Source organism: Lucilia cuprina, chromosome 5 (genome assembly GCF_022045245.1).
Source record: "Lucilia cuprina isolate Lc7/37 chromosome 5, ASM2204524v1, whole genome shotgun sequence".
NCBI lineage: Eukaryota > Metazoa > Arthropoda > Insecta > Diptera > Calliphoridae > Lucilia > Lucilia cuprina.
In genome coordinates, this window is record NC_060953.1 from 31205438 (window position 1) to 31231505 (window position 26068).

The following is a 26068-nucleotide window of genomic DNA, read 5'->3' on the forward strand; positions in this document are numbered from 1 at the left end:
AATTAAATGAATTATATAAAAAAGGTACAATAATTGTTAAAAAATATTTTCAAAGAATCATAAATATTATAAAATTAATTAAATAGGCACCTGCATAATACATACACACATAAATATTTATCCATAACTCATATTATTATTTAACATTTTTTGCAGACATCAAGATTCTGTGGAGAAAATTTAAAATAAGTCACTATGATTTATTTTTACCCGGTTATTTTATAAAACGAAACGTTAACGTAAAAGTTTATATGAAGAATATTGGGAACTTTTTTAAAAATTCGAGTTTTTTCATTTTTCATTTTTTTAATGTTTATCGATTCGTTTTATAAAATGAAACCCTTAATATAAACAAAATAAATACATTATAAATTTAACTAAATATTATTTAACAACTAGTCAAATTTGTTAACATTGAATGCCGATAGTCAGTGGGTTTTTTAGTCAAAACTATTATTGTTGCTGTTTTATATTTTATTATTTTTCATATCAGTTAATATTTTGAATGTTTATTTTATAAAACTGTTTTTAAATAAAACAATATTGTTAACGAAATATACAGAACTCATGAAAAAATGAGATTTAAAAAAATATGTAATTGAATAACATTAAATGGATCATGCATAGATAAATACATTTTTATGAATATGTATACAAATTTATATGTATGAATAAATATATAATAGAATTATGTATTAATATTGAATAAATTCACAAAAACAAACAAAAAAACAAATATAAAAAAATAGTTAAATAGAAAAATTACATTTAATGAAACATTTTGTAAATAAAAATTCTTATTGAGCTTTCAAGTAATAAACGAGTGTTTTATTTCTTATATTTTTCCGTTATTTAACAATAAATTTTCCAAAAAAAAAAAAAAACAGTTTCTTCGTATTTGGAAAAGCCTGTTAACATTATAACACAAGTAATATGATCTGTCTAAATTTTGTGTATAAAAAAAAGGATGGGATAGTCATCACATCCGTTATGATGACTAATCCGGAATCTATAATCGTTTGTCGATAGTCCAACTGTTCTTAAAGCATTATAAGGTAGATTCGTGCCTGAATGAGGAAATGATCATTGGCACGTTATAATAATGTTTACTATTTATATGATAAGCACATCACCCATCTGTCATTATCAGGGAAACCAAAATATGCAAATGCATGTTTTTTGTGGTGCGTCGTATGGACTCATGGATAAGATATTTATACGTTTCAGACCAATGTAAGAATTTTGGCATCGATTTGTTAGAGCATATTTTTGCATATTTTACCTATAAGAGCATAATTTTGCATGATTTGACTTTTTTAGCATATTTAAGGCATATTTTCGAGTTTTTAGAGCATATTTTACTCTTTTAGTGCATATTTTCATGTTTTCGCATTTTTCGTTTTTGTACATTTTCAAAACTTTATTTAAAAAAAAAATAAAATTTATTTTTTTATTTTTAATTTTTCAGCCTGTTTTACAATTTTGAAAAAAAAAATCGTTTGTAGAACTTAAAAACTGCAAAAATACATTACTCTCACGAAAACAAATGTTATAGTTTTTTGTTCAATAAAGCATTACATTTTAAATCAGACATAAAACCTATTACTTTTGATTTCATGAGACCAATCCATTTTTATAGCTTAAAAAACTTATTATTGGAATTTATGACAGCACCGATTAAAATGTCAGTATCGAAGCTATGAATACAATTGGTAGAAATGTGTCAAACTATGTCGTTTGAAATATGTTTTTTGGGGTCCAAATGGTTTCATGTTATTTATTGGTTATCTGAACGTAAAACGGAATTCTATTAAACTAGTTCTTCAAACTATGAGATGAATCAATTATAAAAAATCTTGCAGGATGAAATATGACACTAAACATTTATTATTTCATTACAATTTCTGTCTTTTTGAGCTTTTCAATGTTAAAAAATAATGAAAAATTTCATTTTTAGAGCATATTTTTTAAATTTTAAGAGTATATTTTGAGTTTTTTACGGCATATTTTAAGCGCTTAAAACACTTTTTTTAAGGCATGTTTTCGGTTTCCCTGGTCATTATTATTAATTGATTTTCGAGAGAATCCGTGACATCATCACTTCGGCCTGGAATGGTAAAATGCTTTGCGAAAATTTTAGAGGCTTTATGACCAAAACTTTATATAAGAACTATCACGGCACATGGTATTGGATACGCACAGTCTAAGAACTTTGAGAGTGACCTAAACAGGGCATTGTTTAATCAGGGGTTTGTCAGTAATTTTTACAGTAATATACCAGATTATATAAAATAAAATTTTCTTATGGTGGAAAATATTAACACTTTTGCTGTCCCAAATGAAATCTTTTTTGAATACATTAAATTTTGACAATTGTCACTAATTTCACAAGAAAATCTGCATTTATTTTAATAAAAGAAACACTTTTATAGATTTTTTATTTTTTTAATAAATTTCTACAATCACAAATGTATTACAAACTAAAATTATAAAACATTTTATTTTTTGTATTTTCAAATTTTCTTTTCAATTGTCAAAATTTTATGTAGCCCGATGACCTAGTAAACATAGAAAAGGTATACATAGAACTGAAACTGAGTATGACATAACCTAAGTCTGCTGTCAAAAACCTAAGTCGTGAGAATGTATTAGTTGAAAAATATTTAACCCAACAAACACAAACTCTTTCGTTTAAAAAGTTTTTATATTTTTGTTTGATATTATATTTCGATATTTTATGAAATAATGTTTTGAATTAGCCATTTTTATTCAATATCAGTTGAACAATGTAAGAAAGATCTTCATTAAAAATTATTCTTAATTTTAAATAAACTCTTTGTGTTTGCTGGGTTGAGTCAATATTGACACTTGAAAATTATATTAAAAAAATAAAAACGATTGAAAAATTTATTTTTTTTCTGAAAATGTTTTCAATAATTTTATGGGAAAACATAACTTTTAGCAGTGTTTATTGCAGCAGCAGGGGCTATTTTGCCAAAGGAATTGTGCTAATGCTAAAATTAACGCTTGATATGAACGATTATTGTTAATCTCAAAGCAGACCAAATGCAGTCTAAATACACCCTACACCACACCAATGGGAACGGTATTTTGTTTATGTCTTAAAGTTTGTAACACCTGCGTCGATGTAATGATGTAATCCGACCATAAATTAGCCTATTGAACTTTTTTGTAAGCGGTACATTCTGACAAGAATAGGGTATTTATAAAATTCGACTCAACAAATTTTATATATACGAAATTTTGACTATATATCGTTATAATGAGTAGTACATTCATTAATTAAGCAAACATCAAACATTGCTACTTACTCGCAATGTGGTAGGGTATGATGTATTCGGATACATTTTGTACTTTCATATTTTTGTTATTTTATGTAAACAAAAATAAAAATACTCATACAATTGTATTAAATTCACACAGAACCTGTACATGTGAGAGAGTAATATTTCTTACTCTCAGTAACACTTCTATTTATTTTTCTAAAATAAAATATATATTTGGGATATCACATTGCTTAAGAGTTCTTTTGTCATCTTACAGTCAAAGTCGTTATAGACGGACTGCTTAAAAGAAGATTAAACAAAAATTTTTCGTACGTCTAGTCATTTTTGACAAATGGAAATGTAGTAAACAAAAACAAATAAACAAAACAATGAATTTTAAATAGACCTGGTCCACACTAGGAAACTTTTGTTGAGAAACTTTTTCTTAATTCTCTTTTGAAGTTTTCTTAGACCTGTTTACACTAGGAAAAATTATCGGCCATTTTTTGAGGAAGCTAGGTTTTAAGGGAGGAAACTCTCGAAAATTCTTTCTTTTTGAATTGAACTGGGCCAACTAAAAAGGTGGAGTAGTGGCGGATAAAAAATCAATTTCGTTTTGCAAATTTGATTAAAAACCATTTTTATTGGTTGTTATAATTTGATTTACTTGTATATAATAAATCTGGATATGAAGTTTAAATTTTTATACCCTTCACCTTCGTGAGAAGGGTATATATAAGTTTGTCATTCCGTTTGTAATTTCTATAATATAATTACCGACCCTATAAAGTATATATATTCTGGATCCTTATAGGTAGCGGAGATGATTAAGCCATGTCCGTCTGTCTGTCCGTCTGTCCGTCTGTCTGTCTGTATGTTTGTTGAAATCAGTTTTTAGAAGACCCCAGATATCTGCGAGATCCGAATCTTCCATAATTCTATCAGACATACGACCGGCAAGAACGCTATTTAAAATCAGCAAAATCGGTCCATAAATAACGGAGATATGAGCAAAAAACCGAGACAACCTCTGAAAATTTCATATAAAATTTAGATTTTTTATTCATGCTCAGACAGAAACTGCAAAAAACAAAAACAAAATACATAACAATACGGTAAATATTGTTATTGTAATTTGTTTATAAAAGCAAGCAAGAGCAGCAGAGCAAGAGTAGCAGAGCGAGAGCAGCACTAATGTTTTGTTATTGGATAGAAATATGAAATTAAGTATGTAGAGCCTGGATTAAGTGAGAACCTATAAAAGGGGACTTTCTGGTACTTTTTCGTTCTTCAAAAGGTATTTTTTGAAATTTCTATAATATTGAACCTAGAAACATGAAATTAAGTATGCATGGCCCGGATTAAGTGAGGACCCAAACAAGGGGAGTTTTTGGTACTTTTTCGTTTTTCAAAAGGTACTTTTTGCAATTTCTACAATATTGAACCTAGAAACATGTAATTAAGTATGTATGGCCCGGATTAAGTGAGGACCCATAAAAGGGGACTTTTTCGTTGTTCAAAAGGTACTTTTTGCAATTTCTACAATATTGAACCTAGAAACATGTAATTAAGTATGTATGGCCCGGATTAAGTGAGGACCCATAAAAGGGGACTTTTTGGTACTTTTTCGTTCTTCAAAAGGTACTTTTTGCAATTTCTACAACATTGAACCTAGAAACATGTAATTAAGTATGTATGGCCGGATTAGTGAGGACCCATACAAGGGGACTTTTTGGTACTTTTTCGTTTTTCAAAAGGTACTTTTTGCAATTTCTACGATATTAAACCTAGAAACATGTAATTATGTATGTATGGCCCGGATTAAGTAAGGACCCATAAAAGGGGACTTATTGGTACATTTTCGTTTTTCAAAAGGTACTTTTTGCAATTTCTACGATATTAAACCTAGAAACATGTAATTAAGTATGTTTGGCCAGGATTAAGTGAGGACCCATGAAAGGGTACTTTTTGGTACTTTTTCATTCTTCAAAAGGTACTTTTTGAAATTTGTATAATATTGAACCTATAAACATGTTATTAAGTTCGTTTATCCCGGATTAAGTGAGAACCAGTAAAAGGGGACTTCTTGGTACTTTTTCGTTCTTCAAAAGGTACTTTTTACAATTTCTACAATATTGAACCTAGGAACATGTAATTAAGTTTGTATGGCCCGGATTAACTGAGGACCCATAGATGGGGACTTTTTGGTACTTTTTCGTTCTTCAAAAGGTACAAAAGGCTTTAAACACATCATGGTGAAGGGTATATAAGATTCGGCACAGCCGAATATAGAACTCTTACTTGTTTGTGTTTAAAAATATTAATTAAAATAAAAATTTACACATTTTTTTATTAAAGTGCTAATAAAACCTACCTGCTACATTCAATCACACACTGTATGTTTGAAAAAACTACAGAAAGCTTATTACAACAATTACATACACTTAAATATACTTACCCAAAATACAACTCATAGCGGAAAGATCACCACAAAAGAGAATCGACAAGGAAAAAAATTTAACACACACCCGTACATAAGTACACGAGTTAGCAGAGTCGGTAAATTGGATAATTTGCGACGTTCAAATTTTCTAATATTATTTAAAGTGAGATTAATATTTTTTTAATATTTTCAAACACATCTAATTAGAAAACCATTTCTTATATTTACATAAAAAGTTAATTTTCATTTTCTTAAGATTTACAATATTATAAAACTCATGAAATACTCTTTTGTAATCGTTTCATGAGAGAAATTTATTTTCCGCTCTTTAAATTTAAATATCACTCGTGAGATTAATTTTTAAAAGTCAGGAGAAAAAAGAAAAATTCACAAGAAAGCAAACAATTTATTTCGCTCGAATTAATATCACTCGAGAGAGAAATCAATTTGAACGCTCTTCCTACTCTGGTTTTATCTCATCAATATTGCCAACAATATGCGAAATGACACAATAAACTTGTGTGTAGATTATACTTTTTTGTACCCTTCACCTTCGTGAGAAGGGTATATATAAGTTTGTCATTCCGTTTGTAATTTCTATAATATAATTTTCCGACCCTATAAAGTATATATATTCTGGATCCTTATAGATAGCCGAGTCGATTAAGCCATGTCCGTCTGTCTGTCTGTCTGTCTGTCTGTCTGTTGAAATCAGTTTTTAGAGGACCCCAGATATCGGCGAGATCCAAATCTTCAATAATTCTATTAGACATGCTTTCGAGAAGATCGCAATATCGGTCGGTAAATAACGGAGATATGAGCAAAAATCCGAGACAACCTGTGAAAATTTCATCAAAAAATTGTTATGAAAGCAACAACAACACTGTAAATAGAAAAAGATGTACACGTGTGTGTGTAGATGTATTTGGTTTTATTCAGCTGTGTATTTTTTTGTATGTTTGGAATCCAAACATAAAAAATATACACAGCAAAAAAATATGATTTGCATTTTTTGTTAAAATAAAATAATTTTCCCTTTTGTTTTGCAAATATATTTTTTAATGAATAGAAAAAAGTATTTAAAACGTTTTCAATTATATGAGAGTAGATTGTGAGTTATTGTACAATAATTTTATATGCGAATAATGTAAGTTTGAAATTTAAAACTAACACAAATTTTTTCCAAGTGCTTTTTAAAACAATTTTTTTACGATAAACAAAAATCTACGTCTCGTCAATGTTTACCAGCAATGAATACGAAAGTGTTGTTGTTTTACTCTTGCTTGTATACTGTTAAGAACAACAACAACGTATTGCTAAGGTTAAGCGCATATAAGTGTATAGAAAACACACTGTCTATAGCTAAGCGCATTTACAAAAACAAAAGAGTACCAAACGCATAGGGCTTGGGCACCCTTGGTTTGGAGGCTGTTGGCGTCATTGCGTTGTTATTTTTGTTTTTCTGTGTTTTTCGTTATGTATGTTTAGATGTCTGTTGGTTTTGATGCCTTGTGTATTTTGTGTTTTATTTCGTTTAGCGTTGTTATTGTTGTTGTTGTTCTTTTTGTTTAGCTTTTGATGTAATAATAATGTAGTCGGAAAAAAATTTAAAATTTATAAAATATGTTTAAAATACACTATGGTGAAGGGTATATAAGATTCGGCACAGCCGAATATAGCACTTTTACTTGTTTTATAATATACTTGTGTGTGGAAAAGTAGCTGTTCCTACATTCTTACCGATATACCTAGTAAGTAAAATTGTTTCTACAGCACCTTCCTAACTGGAACACAAGTGTATCAAAATGTATCTACAACAACTTTCTAGTTAAAATACATGTGTATTAAGAAGTGTCTAAATATGTAATGCATCCAAATACATGTATTTACAAATTCATTCATACGTAAGAGGCCATTCCAATCATCACTAGATCATGATCCTAATTTTAAGCAACAAATTTTGCTTAAAATTCATCCAAACATTAAAAAAATGTTGATCGAAGAAATATTTTTCGATAAATAAAAAATTTTTTGTTGATTAAATTACAGCACACTTGATTTTTTTATATTTTAATTTTCTGTTCTCATATGCAATCTTAATCACAAGTATATTAAGATGTAAAGCAAAAAAAATATTAACAAGTAAGAGTTCTATATTCGGCTGTGCCGAATCTTATATACCCTTCACCATGATGTGTTTAAAGCCTTTTGTACCTTTTGAAGAACGAAAAAGTACCAAAAAGTCCCCATCTATGGGTCATCAGTTAATCCGGGCCATACAAACTTAATTACATGTTCCTAGGTTTAATATTGCAGAAATTGTAAAAAGTACCTTTTGAAGAACGAAAAAGTACCAAGAAGTCCCCTTTTACTGGTTCTCACTTAATACGGGATATACGAACTTAATAACATGTTTCTAGGTTCAATATTATAGAAATTTCAAAAAGTACCTTTTGAAGAATGAAAAAGTACCAAAAAGTACCCTTTCATGGGTCCATTGGAATTATGTAACAGTTTTCAAGATATACGATATTTTTATTTAATTCATATATGTGGTGGCCGCCATTAAGAGTCTTTACCGATCCTATAAAGTATATATATTCTGGATCCTTATAGACAGCGGAGTCGATTAAGCCATGTCTGTCTGTCTGTCCGTCTGTCTGTTGAAATCAGTTTTTAGAGGTCCCCAGATATCGGCGAAATCCGAATCTTCAATAATTCAGTTAGACATGCTTTCGACAAGATCACTATTTAAAATCAGCAAAATTGGTCTATAAATAACGGAGATATGAGTAAAAATCCGAGACAACCTCTGAAATTTTCATCAAAGAAGCAACAACAACACTGTGAATTGGATAAAGATGTACATGTGCGTGTGGAGATGTATTTGGTTTTATTCAGCTGTGTACTTTTTTTGTATGTTTGTTGCTGTATTACAGTACAATGGTTAATATATCTTTCTGCTACAGTTTATATTTGTTTGTGTGTATGTTATGTGTGACATGTGTGCAGAGATACAAAATAAATAAAAACTGTTTTTTAAAACATACTTGGTGAAGGGTATATAAGATTCGGCAGCCGAATATAGAAATATTACTTGTTTTCAAATTCTGTTTATAATAATTCTCTTCTCTTTTTATAGCCTTTGTAATTTTTTAAATTTTTCGCTTCTATATCTTTGGCTTTTACAGAAAAAATTAATTTATAACTTGCTTAAAAGCTACATTTTGAATTTTTTTAAATTATTAATCCTAGAAACATGAAATTAGGTATGGTTTTAGTAATAAGGAATTTTTTTGAGAATTCAGAGCCAGTATCATGGTAAAGGGTATAAAAGATTCGGCTTGGCCAAATATAATAATACTCTTATTTGCAATGGAAAAAGTAGTGTAGGGGAAATAAAAAGTAAGTGTAGGGTAAAAAGGTTTTTTTTATAGGTGTAGGGACTTTTAAAATATATATTCTTCTAACACTGGTCTCAAGCCTCAAATTGGCTCTTCACCCACCTAAAATTTCAATACGAAAATTATCCTATGCTTCATCCAGACTAGTGTTTTTAAACCGGTTAACGGAAAACCGGTTTTTATTTTCATATATCGGTTTTTTTATTTCATATATAGGTTTTTTTATTTCATATATCGGATTTTCGGTTATACAGTATTTTTGTCTCAGTTAACGGATTTCAAAAAACTTGAATTTTAATTTATCCGGTTCTTATGTCTCGGTTAATTGGGTTAAAAAAATTCAATTCTAAAAACCAAATTGTATGTTTTTTGATTTTTTATTGTGCACAAAATTTAAAATTTTATTTTCTGTTCGTGTTTATAAAAACAGGACGAAGATTGTTAAACAAGACGTAGGAGTTAAAAATAATTTATGTTCATATATAAATGAAAATTTACTATTTCAGGATATATGTAAGTAAAAAGTTGTTATTTAAACCAAATAACTAACTACACGCAGACAAAAAACATGGTTCGGCATAGTTAGGACAACGATTCTATGTGTTAAACAAACGCAGTGTTAAAGTAATTGTGTGAACAATAAATAATATCTAAAAATATAATAGGAAATAATATAAATTTCAATAGAAATATAAAATACATAATATAGCGTACATAAAAAATTAATAATTTAAAAAAAATTAAATTGTGTTTTATATTGGCATGAAATTGTGAACATATATTTTTTATGGGAAATACTAGTGCCTGGAAGTTTTGTGTTTGTTAAAAGAAAATTAACAAAGAATTACTTTTTACGCCGATAACATTAGATTAACCATACAGTAGTTTTATGATTTAACGAACCCATATGTTGTCAGGCCTGTTCGTAAAATTGAAAAGTTCGTTATTTGCAGTACTAAGTAAAACGTGGGTTTTTGGTAGGAAAATAATTAAAAATAGGTACATAAAATATTTTTTAAATCTATTTACAAAAAATTAATTTCTTTTTTTTATAAAAATAGCACAAAACACAAAATTCCGAATCTTATATACCCACCTTCAAACCATATTTGTGTCGAATTTAATCGCTGTATTTTTAATTCTGTCATTAGCTTTAAAGTTATTTCTCAGGTTCATCTCTATACTCGTATTTTTAAGCGAGTAATGAGCGTTGAAGTAATTTTCTTAAGGGGGCCTGATATGGAGGGTAAGGTCAATTATGGACCGATTCCCATAAAATTTGTTAGAGATATCGGTTAGTACTCGGCGTACTCGTATTGTTAAGCGAGTATTGAGCCTTAAAGTCATTATCTGAAGGACGGACATAGCTACATAGAACTAAAATTTAATAAGGACCCAGAATGTGTTACAGTTTTGTGTATAAAAGCAACGCTTGCTACAACTTAGGTTATTTGTTATTTTTGATAAATGTCATTTTATCTTCATTTAAATAATAATATTTTTATTAGTTCGTTAAACAGAGTTTTGTTCGTTATTTAAGGTAGTCAATAGGAAAAATTAGCTTGTTCGTTAAATGCGATGTTCGCAGAATTGAATGGTCGTTAAATCGGAAAACTACTGTATTATTTTTAACATGTGGCAACTCTGTATATAAAGTTTAAAATCAAAAAACCTTATTTAACATGGTAAAAATATCAAGGTAGTGTCATTCTCTCTTTTTGTCGCCATATTAACCTTCTGACGTTTGCTGGTATTTTATCAAGAATTATAGAAACATAGATTGCGCATTCAGTATGTAAAAAAATGTTCGTTCTGCGCATGTACGTCATATCAGCTTAGAACTTGAGAAAAATAAAAGCAAAACATAAACAAAGTGACATTTTTGGAAAATAAAAAAATATTTCAATACAAATAAAATACATAATACAAATAAAAAAAACTAATTTCGCACGCCTTGGAGTTGTTGGTGCTTTTGCAATTTTTCACAGCGCATTTCATATTTAAAGTATTTTATTTTTTAAAATTTTTACAAAATTTTTTGACGTTTTTAAAATTTTTTTAAATTTTTTTAAATTTTTTTAAATTTTTTTTTAGACGTCAATCACTTTATTTGCTGATGTGACGTAGCACATCGAACACCTGTTGATTTAAACAAAAAAAAACCTGCGCAATGCGTAATCTATATTTTTATAATTCTTGGTATTTTATAAAATCGAGCTACCATACTCATTCCAAAAATACTACATATTTTGTTTATTGATAAGTCAAATAAAAAATAATTTCTTACAGATTTTTTTTAAAATATAAAAAATTAAATCAAAATAATGTTAAAAAAAGCTAGCGCTAAAAATTTACGATATACATTGCCAAGGCCACCATTTTGTACACATTGAAAGCTACAAGAGACTAAGCACTAGTCTAACATGCCAACACATTTATCGATCGAAGCCGCTAAGCCGCGTCACTTAAATATATAATTTAGCCCCTAATCACAGTACACTGGCCAGAAAACAAAGGTTTCCAGTTGTATACATAGGGCAATTTTGTGTCAAGTGACCCAACTCAAAAAATCGATTTGGATGAAATTTGCACCATGGTTAGTACTATCTCTATTAGCTCTATCGGCCAAGAACTGTCTATTATGGGACTATAAGCCCTTAAAGGAAATTGTATAAGCTTTCATCTGCGCACCAATAGTTGATAAGTTACACTCATTTGAATAAAACTCTGTATGACCAAAATGTCCAACTTTGACCCCCTCGAAGACCGGCAGTTCTTGACCGATAGAGCTGAGAATATGTGTCCTACTATTCAATAGTACTAACCTTGGTGCAAATTGCATCCAAATCGGAAGATATCGATTTTAAAAGTTGGGTCACTTGACGCGAAATTGCCAATTTATATTGTGTGTTTTAGATGAATCATTCCATGTGTTACAAATGGAATGAGAAAATCTTATACACTAATTTAATATCTATAAATTACACATAAAAAATACAAAAGCCTTAATATTGTTTCCCCTTTAATGTATGTGGCAACGACTTTTTTATTTTTACAAAAAACAAATTTCAGAAAATACCAGCAAACTTCAAAAAAAATTTTTGTGAGAGCGGAATGACACTACCTTCATATTTTTATCATGTTATTTAAATTTAATTTTTTTGATTGAGACTACCTTCTATATTTCTGCTATGAATAAAACTATATATATACACATATATGATATATAAAACTAAAATAAGAAGATATTAATTAAAAGTGAGTTGTGTACTGAGCTTGAGGAGCCGCCGTACCTGGTGGTTCTACGTGGACAGTAGGGGCTCCGGCCTGGTGGATTGTTACCGGAGGGGCTGAGGCCGGATAGCCTAGCTGTGGTGATAGTGGTGGATAGCCTTCCCCTCATTTAATGAGAAATTTTTACCTCTCTGTCGTTTTTCATTGTTTTGTGACATTGTTCAAAAATTTGAAAAGTAATTTTTTCTCGAAAATTATTTTTATTATATCCTACACGACTTTAGTGGGAATTTTTATAGGGATGAAAATTTTATCGTTTTTCATGCATGTGTAACTTGTGCAACTAAGAGCGCAAGAAAGCTCTTAACAAAGCTCTTTGCCGATCAGGGGCTTAAGTCAATTTTAAAATAACAAAATATTAATTTTTTAAAACAAAATATTTTTCGTAAATTTTTAAACCGTGAGCGTATGAGTATTTTTTTTAAGGCGACTTTCATATGCGTCAGTTATGAACCGATACTCATGAAATTGTGTATAAAGATTTAATTTTGTATAGAACTTGTTGATGTCTTTTCTGAAGGGAACCTTTTATAGAGGCTAGTGTCAGTTATAGATCAGTCTCATTAAATTCGGCTGTACTAGTAATTTTCTAAATTTTATTCATCAAATATTAACCTATATTATATTAAATATCAAATCTGTACTCGCATTTCATGACAGTAATTAGAGTTAATGTAATTTTCTAAAGGGGACTCACATATATGGGGGGTAGGGTGAATTACTAACACATTTTGCATGAAATTCAATAGCGAATTTAAGGCAGTAATGATAGTTTAAGTAATTTTCTGAAGGGAACCTTATATGGGTGGTAGGGTCAATTATGGACCCAGTGTACACTTAATAAGATAGCCTCGTCTGTTGAATATGATTCAGAGATACAAGCCGATGCAAAATGATCGGCGACGGCGGCTCAACCATTTTAGATCGGTGGCGGCGGCTTATTATAGAAAATATCGGCGACGGCTAAATTGTCGGCTCAATTTACCCTTTTCTTCAGAAATAGACCTTATAAACGTTTATTATATTGAAAAATCTCTGTTTAATTGTCTGTTATATGGAAACCTGTCTCTAAATAAGTTATTTCTTCAGAAAATGGACATTTATAGTAGTTTTCACTATTTTAATATTAGCCCAATAAACAGTGGCAACTCGGTTCAAATTGGTGAAATTATTTTCCGAAATGCATGTGCGATTCCAAATATTACCGACGGCCAGCCGCCGCCGATATGAGCCGTATCGGCTTGTATCTCTGATCTGATTTGTAAAGTGTGCTGGAGCAAAAGATTTTCTTATTTCATCAGGCAGGAGGACAACAAAGACATTTAATCACCATTGAACCAGAAAACTTATTAAAAAACATAATTTTCTTCACTTTTTAAAAATGTTTACAACTTTTGCGAGTTTTTCTTAATGTAAACAAACAGGAATTTTGACAGATAAAATTGTAACAGCTGATGGTCTGCTGTGCGAACGAGGCTACCTTATTAAGTGTACACTGTTATGGACCGATACACATAAAATTTGGTGGAGAGATTTTGGCTGGCGAGGAACTATTAATCACATTTTATCGCTTTACTTATATTTTGACATATGTCAAAGAAACATAAAAGATGACATTACTTTAAACATAAAAAAGAAAAGACCATGAAAGAAAATAAAAAAAATTATGTTTCGATAATATTTTTACTTTTTATAATTATTATTTTAATAATGTAATAATTATAAAATAATATTGAGTACTGATTCCACAATATCCACTTTCTACAAGTACTTTGAGTATTATAAAGCGCCATCTGTATGTCAGTATATTCTTAACAAAACGGTTTATGTCTAAAAATTTCACCGCGTTGCCAACCTAATAATTATTTGTATTTTTAAGAAAAAGTCGGTAATTTCAAATATCTTATTCATAATAAATCATAAATTAAAATTTTTTTTTTACTCATGGGTTTGGTTTTTTTAACCGATTAAAACGGCATGTTTTCTGTCTTGTTCATCACATCCTTACATAAATCCCTCCCCATTTATTAATAAAATTTTACATAATTTTAAAAGATTTAAGTAAATTTTCAGAATATATATATATATATATACATATACATTTATTCTAAAGTGACGTAACTATCAGACTCGCAGTCCTCAAAATTCCCAATAATTGCTACTCAAATCTCTTGTAGTATTCTGAAGATTTTCAAATCCGAAATCTTTTTTCTCTCAACATTTGTTTTTTGTTTAAATAAAAAAGTTTAAAAATAATACAAATAAATGTATATATGTACCTATGTATGACAGCTTGTTTTTTTATATCGGACTGAGTGTATGTGAGAGCAGCTCTTTTACGAATATTATTAGTAGTAAGTTACTGAATGACAGTAAATTGAATTTCTATATTCAAGTATGAAATGTATCTGAATGCAATTCTCCTCAGTACCAATTGAGATTGCTTACGGTCCGGTCGATGGTTAAAGTGTTCAATATATTTTATCGGAAACTAAGTTTTTCTCAAAAATTTTATTCACATGCTAATTAATGTGATTCAGTTAGTTTTTGTAATAATGCCGTAGACGCAAAACAATACTTTCTTATGAAAATCTTAAAATTACGCATGTGCAACACAAAGGAGTAGTTTGTTGAAATTGTTATAAGGCAAAATGCAAGAACCTAATAGTGCCGAACAACAGTCATACAGTGCTGCAGCAAATAGTGCTGCAAACAATGTTCTATGGAATTTATCGGGGCGTCAGACGCCGAACGCGCCATCCTTGCCAACTTCACTACCGCAGAGTATATTCAGTAATCCGGCCTTGCAACCGACCAGTGTTGTAAATTTGTCAAATTCTAGCGATGTGGTCATTGGTCCAATGACCCAGTACCAAGGTCCAGTCACTATTTACCAGTACATGGACGCAACAGTTGAGTCACGATCAATGCAGGCAAATGGAGGAGGTGGTATGTGTCACATGACATTACTAATTATAGTCAATAGATACAAACATGCAACTAATTACAACTACTAGAAACCAAACAAAAACTCCACATTTTACACAGTCGTATACAAATAGTGTAAATAACGCAAATAAATGTGTATGTATGTGTTAATTAAAAGCTTGTTGCGTTAGACGTTTATTAAAGTTTGGAATTTCCCAACTTTTATCACCAAATGCATGCACACATACGCTCAATATCAAGTCAATTTTAGGAGTATTGTGCAAATACAAGTTAAATATAAATAAACCACGACTGATTAAAAACGCAACAAACAATACTTTTCATGCGAAAAAGGTGGAGCATGTAATGAACCATTTAAGCTGGGGTTAACCAAATATTAAATTTTCCATTCTGCACTATAAAATTCTCCGGAACACCATGTTGTTAGAAATAACAACAAGGGAACCCCAAATACGCAAATGCATGTTTTTGTGGTGTGTAGTGGATAAGATTTTATACGTTTTAGACCAATTTAGGAATTTTGGTATTAATTTGTTAGAGCATATTTTTGCATATTTCATACATTTTTTGTAGCATATTATAGCACATTATTATTTAACACGGAGATGAGAGATAAGAATATTATAATGAATGTCAAATTATTTTCATTATAAAAAAATATCTTTAAAAACAAAAATTCATATTATTGTAGTAAAATGATGCATCATTCTTGCCTCAATTCAATTAATACTTTGTAAATATTTTTACATAGACCAATATTAAATATTTGATTTGGAATGACGTGTCTTCGAAATCGATTTTTTTTTATTTATACAAGATATCTTTTGACATTATTTGAAATTAAAAGAATTCAGCTATGTAAACACGGTTGTAAGATCTTACAATATTGTCAGAAAAATGTTTAAACAATGTCTAACGACCTTGCAATCTTACATTTTTTTGCATGACAAAAACCAAATCTAAAACATATAAGAAAGTGTAGTCGGGCATGGCCGACCATATGATACCCTGCTCCAGTTATATTTTTCATAATGAAAAATATAACTGGAGCATTTTTATTTTTCATAATGAAGTATTTATGTTCAATATAACTTTGTTTCCGATAGTAATTCAAGGATAAACAAACCAATATTCTGCAAAATTGTTTATATTTGCGCAAATATAGAGCTCAAAAGCCCATTTCAGGAGTTCTGTTGTATGGGGCTAGGTGAAATAATAGACCAATTTTAACCATTTCATTAGCATTTCAGTACCAATTTCATTAAATTATTTTGAAAATTGCGACCTTTACATGGACAGCCAGCAAGACGGACGGACATAGTTTAATCGACTCAGAAAATTTGATTTTAAGCCGATTGGTACACTTTATGGTGGTTGTAGGACGAATATTTTTGTGTGTTACATACAACAGCACCAACATGTTACGTCTATTTTTCTCAAATATGATATGTGTGAATGTACTTTTAGATATTAGTGCGAATTAATTTTAATGCCGTCGCATGTTACATCCACATTCTAGCAGGCTTTATTTTTAAAGATTTGAAATAAGAACATATTAATTTTAATTCACTGGAAATAATAAAGATTCAAAATATGCAATAACTACGTTGTTTGTTATTGTTTTTTTTTACGAAGCAGTAAATAATAAAAAAATATATATATATATACATATACAATGAATACTATATTAAAAAAATTGTGTTCATGTGTTTGTGTTCATTTACAAACAGTGAACTACAAAATAAACTGTACGTTTTGATTTTACTTTTGATATTAATTTAGATTTAGTGACATAGAGATTAACTATAAAACTGATATACTTGAATGATAAAGCATTTGAATTATATGTATGTATAATTTGAAAATGTTCCCTCTATATTGGCGCCCACTGTATGTCAATTTATTATCATGTTTTGTACCTGCATCTGATACTTATTCACCACTTTTCGTAATCTCAATCATAAGTGTTCAGTGTATGTGTGTCGCCAAACAAATTGGTCATTCAAATGTCTCGCAATGCAGAAAACTGTTGACAACTCAGTTGATGTAATCGACAACAATCTCCGGTGATTGAACTTACGAGGTGATTCCATTAAAGGAATAAAATCAATTTTTTGTTTTACGCAATAAGATTCAACTCAAATAAAAATTATAGAAATGGTCCTACTATATACATTTTTATTTGCAATATTTGTTTTTTTTTTTGTGAAATGTGAATGTGTTATTGTGAATGAATAGTTTACCAAACATTCATGGTTTGAAATAATTTTAGGATGAAACCAAAAAAGGTAGGGAAATGATTTTAAATCTCAATAACGAAGTGTCACTACTTTGTTCAATGGGACTTGTTGAAAGTGGACCCTTTATCTAACGAAGTTTGATGCAGCATTTTTCTTCTTAAATGTTCTTTTATCAGGGATTTACATGGAACTTTACAGGCTTTTCCATACCGACAAAAATAACCATTACAATATTTTTTTGGACAAAATATTTGAGGCTCTGTTTTTATAGAACGTTTCTAAATCCAATTAAAATCGTTCAACAATATTTCGAAAGTACAGTGATGTCTGCACAGAAAAAATAATATGTACTTAATTTGAATGAATTTTGTAATAAATTGTATGAATCGAACATGACTTTTTTCCTAAACCATTTTCATACTAAATATTAAAAGTTCATAGAATGTATTAATTTGTACATGACAGATTTTTTTTATTTTACTTTTTCTGCAATATTCATGTAAAAAATGCTAACAAAGTCTATTATCTACTAATCTGTTTCTATATTTAGTAGATAGTAATCCCTTACTAGCAAATTTTGTATATTGAAATTCAAATGCTGAAAAACAAAATCTTAAACAAGAAAACATCAGAAACATAGTTGAATATCTATTCTTCATAAAATCACACCAATTACGCGCAGAATTAATCGATTTTAATCTAAAAATCATAAAGAAATACAAAATTTTCCTAAGAAAATTTCAAACATTAATTAAAAATATATTTGAAATATTTTAAGTCAAGGCTTCTAGATTATGTTTGAAAAAATAAAACTTAAAAATTCATACAATTTAGAAACTTATTCTTAAATATTATTATTTATGCTCAATCTTTTTTCTGTGTAGATATATAATTAATAATAATGTTTTTATTGCTTTTATGTGGATTTGGTGTCTTTGACTATACCTATATAATTTAAAAATGTCTACCATATATATTTTTCTGCTATTACAGCAGAGATATTCCTAGGAAGTTCCTTTCACGGTCTTTTCTTAACAAGTTATAAATATTGTAAAAACAAAAAAACTGTTCATGTATTTAAGACCCAAGATTAAAGGACTAAAGCGGGGAAATGTGAGTCCAATGATTATCAAAATTACATTATATTAAAACCGATTCCAAAATGTATATAAGTTTTGAAACATGGATTTCTATACACAGTAAAAAATTTCGTCATAAATATTATGAACTGCTTTCATTGGCAAAAGTTTAAGAAGTTTAAGAATAGTATGCATTTTTTCATATTTATTTTTTTCTCTTTCTTAAAAATGTTTGAAAATTTCATTGGACATTTTTATATTACTTAATGATTTTTAGATTATTGTCGAATCGCGAAATTGGACGGATTTTATGAAGAAGATGTTTTACTATTTTTGCTGATGTTTTGTTGTTAAATATTTTATTTTTCAAGATTTCGCCGTGATCAAATTAAAATTTGATTCGAAATTAATTTCGATAGGGTAAAATTTTCTCATGATGTTACTCGATACGCAGTGCTGCAGTGTTGTAAAGTCGAGTATTATACTTTATGGTTGGTGTAATACAAACATTAATGTGAGTTACAAACATCAGCAGAAACCCAATATACCCTCCCTCTAAGTTAGTGAAGGGTATAATAATAGTATGTTAATTAGAATCGCAAAAAAGTTTAAAGCTATAATTAAACCAGTTAAAAGAATAAATTATTTTTAAGGACTGTCTTCGCAATTGACATTCATGTCACTACAACGACAAAAGAAAGAGTGAGTAACTTGTTTGCTCACTCAACTGACTTATGAAAGAGTACAGGGAACAAACCAAACCAAAACAAAATATAAATACTAATAAAATGAACCAAGCAGACCTGAAAAAAACCCGAAACAAATACTTCTCACTGAGTCGTCCCCCACACTCTCGTTGTGTATTTTTAGGTACATAAATATGTTTGTACATATTATTTATTTAAATTGTAAAAACAAAAACAAAACAAAAAAGATATACAACTTTTATTTAGTAGTAAACGTGTAGTCCAGCGTCTGTTATCGCAACAATCGTCGAGTAGCACCACAATAATTTAATCGCCGGTTAAACAAAAAAAAACTGTCATTTATCAACAAATTACTTGTATCGAAAAATTAAATAATTTTTAAATTCGCTTCAGTGTACAATTGGCAAAGATCGCGTATTTATTCGAACTTATTACACTCTCTTGATATTATTTTTTTATTAAATTAAATAATAAATTTTAATTGTAATTGAATTAAAACTTGATTTGATTTTAATTTCCAATGTATATTTTCGCATGCGGTTGTAATATCAGTCATCAAGTGGAATTCTATTGAAATAAAAATAAAAAGAAATATAGAAAACGTCACACCCATCTTTAGAGCTTTATGATCATTCAGCCAACAAAATGACCAACTAATAACAGTGTAAAAGTGCAAACAGCGACTCATACAAATTAAAATAAATTTTAAAAAATAAAAACAAATAAATTATAATGCAAACAAACACAATTACGATTAGAAAATATTGATATTTAATCTACCAGTCAGTACAAGCAAACATAATATTAACGAAATATTTTACCTACTTTAAAATTTGTAATTTGTATCGAAACAAAATATATATCAAAACTGCAATTAATTTATGGCAAAAGTATTTTTTGTTAGAACGTGTCTGTTGCAAATATTATTGAGTTGAAAAAAATATTTATTACTGTAAATTTGTACGTTTAATATTGCAAAGTTTAAAAATAAAAAAGATTTTTAAACAAACTTGTTTGGTAAACAAATTAAAAAAAATATTCTACATTTTCAAAAACTTGAATTTCAAGTAATAGAGTTTAATGCTAAAATTTAATTATTTTAATTATGAAACTATTATTAAAAGTAAATTCCGAAAAGACTCGCCAACGTCACAAATACTCACAAATCAGTGATTCCCCATCGAAGCCAAAGAAACGTATGTATGAAATTTGATATTTAAATGTAATTATTAGGGAAAACCAAACATTCAAAAGTATGTTTTTTAAGGGGCGTCGTATAAACTCATGGATAAAATGTTTACATGTTTTAGACCAATTAAGAAATTTTGAATTCTATTTGTTAGAACATATTTACAAATAAGAGCTTAATTTTGCATGATTTGGCTTTTGTAGCATATTTAAGACGTATGTTCAAATTTTTAGATCATATTTTACTCTTTTCGTACATATTTTGTTTTGTGCTATATTTTCATACCCTACACCACTTTAGTTTGGAAGGTATATTGGGTTTGTGCTGATGTTTGTAACACACAATAATATTGGTCCTATACCCACCTTAAAGTATACCAATTGGCACAGAATCTTAAAATACTCTTATGTTAACAAAAAGTTGCAAAACCAAGTTTTATGCTAGCCTTGATGATCCTCATGAACTCTATAATTATAGGGCCTCGTTTGACCCTAGCCCTATAAAAAGCCCTCTTCAAAATTTGACTTAAGTGTCCACAGTTTTATTCAACAATAAATGGCTTAAGTATATCTGAGGCAACGTACAATTCAACTTAAATGTGTTATTATGAAAACTTATTTACATTTTACTTGTTGTAGATAAGTAGGTGTAGGGTATAGGGTATATGTTAAGAGCATATTTTAAATTTTCTACGGCTAATTTTAAGCACTAAAAACTTTTTTTTTTGCATATTTTTGGTTTACCTGGTAATTATAAGTTTAATTTACATAATATGTATTTTTTATTATTTATGTTTATTACTTTTAAAAAAATGTTACAAATATACTCACTTAAACGATTAGGTTTCCCTTGTAAGAGAATTCGCGTAATTTGTTTCCTGAATTTCCTTTATAAAATAATTGTAAATAAAGTTTAATGATTTTGAATCGACTGAATTGTATTATATGTATATGGATACTAATTAATATAAGCCTCAGTTTGGGTTTGGTTCAATTACGAATCTGACTTTATAGAATAAAAATAACTGATTAAATAAGTAATTTTACTTAAAATCGCTGTAATATGTCATGTGAATCTCAATTCTATCAGCTTTAAAATAAAATGACTTCAATATCTTTTTTTCTTGTTCGAGATTTGTTCATTTTCAGATGGCATATGAAATTTTATACATAAGGTTGTCTTAGCGATCAAAAGGGTCAAAACATAATTTTTTTGACATAAATGCATAAACCTCTCACTCGAATCAGAAGTCTCAATTTCTTAATTATAATGAACAAGCCTTAAAAGAAATTCGTAAAAAATATGAAATTGTCTTTGAAATCAAAATCCTACCGATTACAGGTTTAATTTAAAGCAAAGTTATAATATGTAATGATATACATCTATGTATATATATATATGTAGATACATAACTATGTACTAGGGATGTAATGAATGCTCGCTTTTGCTTTCGCTCGCTCGCTTTCGGAATAAGTAAAAAATTTCTAACTAAAACCAGAAAGGAGGATTACAAAGGCGCAAAACCACTAAATATGGGGACTTTTTGTGAATATTAGTTCTAGTAATAAACTGGTTCTAAAAGACCTAATTAAACACAACTAGTATAAGTCTAGAACTAATGGTACTAGTAATTGTTCAAACACCCTCAATGTTAATTTGAGCATTAAGATGGTATAGGAAAGTTTACAGTTAGGAACTAGTACTGGTGATTTTGGTATTAGTATAATACTACTTTCGTACTAGTTCCATTTCCTGCAGGGAAAGTACAAAAATATATACCTTAAATTAAAAAAAAAAGATTCTTTTCTCTTCTTTGAACGTCAATAAACATCACTTTCACAGACGGTCAAAAAATTCACTTAGTGGTGATAAATGTTATTCTTTTGGAAGTGTGTACTTCGTTTTATTATTGTTGGGAAGTTTTGAACGATATTTTTTACATCTTTTGATCCTAACAAAATTAAAAGAAATATATTCTAATCTCTAGTTTCAGATTTATATCGTATATAATTTTTAATTTTCTGCTTAATTAATTTGAATTATACCATTTGCATTCGCAAAAATTAAATTTATTATTCACTTTCGCTAAACTGACATTCGCTACACCCTAATATATAGTATAGTTCAAAATGTATAGAATAGTTCAAAATGGACTTAGATGAAAATTTAAAAAAATTTAATATAAAAAGTACAAGAAATCTTGAGGTATCTAAAACCAATTATCCTGACGTATAAAAAAAAAACTAAAAAAATATATCGTTTCTGTATCGGTATTAATTTTCAGATGTGAAGCCTTATACCATTGTTCGAAAACTTGCTTAAATCTAAATTTAGAAAAAAAATATTTTATTGATGATTAAGCTGTCAGGTTTTATATTCTTTAATATCACATTCTATAAGAACAGCAAAATCGGCTCATAAATTACTTAAAATTCTTTCAACAAATTAGAAAAAACAACGAATTAAAACAGTTATATTAAGGTAACACAGCTTATATATTCTTCTTAAGTTGGTTTGTATGTGGATATGTATGTGATACGGTTTGTCAAAATTTTTCTGGTTAATACTAGGTACCCAGCACTTCCAAATAACTTTAAAAAGAGAACATAAAAATTACTTCTTGAGAATGACTTTAGAAGTAGTGAATTTTGAATAAAATTCAAATTATCACTTCGGAAGGTCTTTTCTGTACTTCCATGAAGTATAATCTATTTTTTTTTTAATTATTTGACCCATAGTTCCGATATAGTTACTGGTTGTAATTATGAATATAATTTTAAAACAAATAGTCAACTTAATCTACACAATCTGAAGTTTATTTTCAAAAAATTTAATTAAAATCTGATTCAAATAGATCTTATATAAAAACATTTTTTTTGAAATCGTACATCATTTTAGTGGGTTGGGTATTACGCGTTTGTGCTGATGGTTTTAACACCCAAAAATATTGGTCCTATGGGCGTAAAATCGTTTTCTTAGTCAATATATAGCTATGAATATCTGTCTGTCCGTCCGTCTGTCGGTCCACATAAACCTTGTTTACACGCTACAGGTCGCAATTTTTAAGATAACTTGATGAATTTTGATCCAAGGAAGGCTATTGAAAATGGTTGGTCTCCGCACAATCGCATCCTCCGAATAGATAATTTGAGTTTATAATTACATATGTTAAGTATTATATAATCTATAAAAAACTGCAAATATTGGTTTTATATAAGTTAAAATAATACTGCCTATTTTCGTAATGATTGGACTTTATTTCATCCAAGCCACCATGCAAAGTCCCCTTGAGAAAATTAATTGAAGGTGAAAATACTCCTTTAAACACTAGTATCGCAATGTAGGAATAAAAAAATCTAGAAACTGACTTTTATATTTCGCTTTAAACTCTTTCAAGGAATCAATCAAACAAGAACGACTAATACATCATCATTTTCACAAAGACTCACAACCACATCGAAACTACTTTCGATACTTATTGCCCTGGTATTAATCGTAGCTGGTATAGTAATCTATGTTGAGGTAACGCGAGAAAAAACGCCACATCTGCCGAGGGGACCCATATATTTTGGAAACACTTATGAACACGATACATGTAAGTTGGCCGATGATTATTTTCGGTTTTCTTTTCTTTAGATGTGATTCGATTTGAATTTTTAAGTATCTCAGTTCCGAATTTAGGAAATGGTCATCTAGTAGTTGATCGCTTGCAATGGGGAGCTTCAGAGTTGGCGAATAAACTGACAATACCCTTGAAACATCCCATTCCCTACGTGATGATAACCCACATTGGAGTTCAGTCAACACCCTGTTATACAATATATAAGTGCTCAATTAAAATGCGCACAATACAAGATTCAGCAATTGCCGAAAAAGGTCTTCCAGACATACAATCAAATTTCTATGTGAGTAAGAAGTACATACATGTACATGCAGATTATCTACATGAGTATATAAACGCAAATTAGTGCGAATAATATATACATAAATATTTATTGAACTTTCAATGTCAATAATTCATTATGTATAATTTCATAAACAAATCAATTTAAAATTATCGATTTATCTTTATGTGTGTTTATGTATGTGCATTTGAAAACTTATTTGTATATTTTGCAGGTGGGTTCGGATGGTTATGTCTATGTTGGACGTGGTTGGAATTGGGCAAACACATACGCTAACAATTCGTTGGCCATCACATTTATGGGTGACTTTGGACGGTACCAACCAAACGACAAACAAATCGAAGCCACACAATATTTATTGGCACATGCTTCTACCAACAAATATATTGATTTAAATTATAAATTGGTGGCTCAAAATCAGGTAAAACTTTCAATCTTTTATATTATTTTTGTTTAAATAAAAAAACAACTGTAACTAAATTCTATCTTAATCTTTCTTCAGACAAAGCAATCAAAGAGTCCGGGCGCCAATGTATATCGTATAATTAAGAACTGGCCACACTTTTATCCCTGCAGCATGGATGACAATCCAAAGTGCGGCACCGAACTGGGAATGCCATATCCATGGGAGGGGAATATGTAAATTTAAACTAAAAAAAATTACTAGAACTAATATGGATTTGTTTATTTTTCATTTTGTTATATACTTTTTATATACATACATTCATACAAATGTATGTGCATCCATTTACAATCCTACATATTTATATTAGTAAATATGGAGACATGTATTAAAAATTTTGTTAATAAAATAAAATATTTTTAAGCTTTTCATTTAAACTGGTTTTTATTTGTCTCAATATGAGATTTTATTGAAAAATTAAACTTCGGAGAAAGTAAGTTTTATATGTGTGTGTGAATTGTTTGCTATAAAATAATAATAATAATATGGGCAATTTCATAAAAACGTAAGCTACAGTGACAACTAAAACACCCGTAATTGTTCTTCAAAAAAAAAAAAAAAACAAATTCTCAAGGGCGTAAGTTTCATACCTCCGCAATTAAAACAAAAACCGCAAATTTTTCATCAAATACTAATTTGTCAATAAAAAATAAGCTTAACTTGAGAAAATGTTGAAATTTTTTGGATTATTTATCATTTTAGAAGATTTTTTGCTTCTCCTGAAAAATTTGTTCAATGTTACTTAGGGGTTTTTGGATTTCATATGACGATATGAATATCGCGCTGCTGCGTTAAACGCAAGTTCTGTACTTCCACCTTAAGATTGGAAAATGGAAGTCGCTGATGTCTTAGCGGGAAAATGTAAAAAATAAAATAAGTATTAAATGTCGCATATCTCAGATACTGTCCTAAATTTTATATAGACAACATTGACATCCATAAGAGTATTTGTGGATAAAATGGCGGAATGACTACAGTGGATGTGGCACTAGCTGCAGATGACGTGGCACTTGCGGTATGTATTAAATACAAAAATTCACTTATTTCAGAAACTAATAAAATTATATTCTTCAAATTTCGAACTAAAATTTTAATATTAATCCGAACT

At 29.0% G+C, this 26068-nt stretch overlaps 1 protein-coding gene across 2 annotated transcripts; it reads left to right on the plus strand.

Annotated features, from left to right (window-relative positions):
* The first annotated feature begins 14858 nt into the window (after positions 1–14858).
* Positions 14859–25331, plus strand: LOC111676588 (peptidoglycan-recognition protein LA). Of its 2 annotated transcripts, none has more exons than XM_023437538.2 (5): positions 14859–15377; positions 23990–24187; positions 24262–24497; positions 24712–24918; positions 25000–25331. In XM_023437538.2, exons 1-5 carry the CDS (start codon positions 15080–15082, stop codon positions 25138–25140), a joined length of 1080 nt encoding a protein of 359 aa, XP_023293306.1. In that variant the 5' UTR covers positions 14859–15079; the 3' UTR covers positions 25141–25331. The 2 variants fall into 2 exon arrangements, with proteins under 2 accessions (XP_023293306.1, XP_023293307.2); XM_023437539.2 differs by lacking the exon at positions 14859–15377 and adding an exon at positions 19643–20599.
* Positions 25332–26068: the final 737 nt, after the last annotated feature.

Excerpts from the sequence above, each read along its gene's own strand:
- LOC111676588 (XM_023437538.2), top strand. The coding sequence starts at position 15,080 with ATGCAAGAACCTAATAGTGCCGAACAACAGTCATACAGTGCTGCAGCA. Across the intron at positions 15,378-23,989 it reads GCAGGCAAATGGAGGAGGTG|GAATCAATCAAACAAGAACG; the intron begins GTATGTGTCACA and ends AACTCTTTCAAG. Across the intron at positions 24,498-24,711 it reads ACATACAATCAAATTTCTAT|GTGGGTTCGGATGGTTATGT; the intron begins GTGAGTAAGAAG and ends TATATTTTGCAG.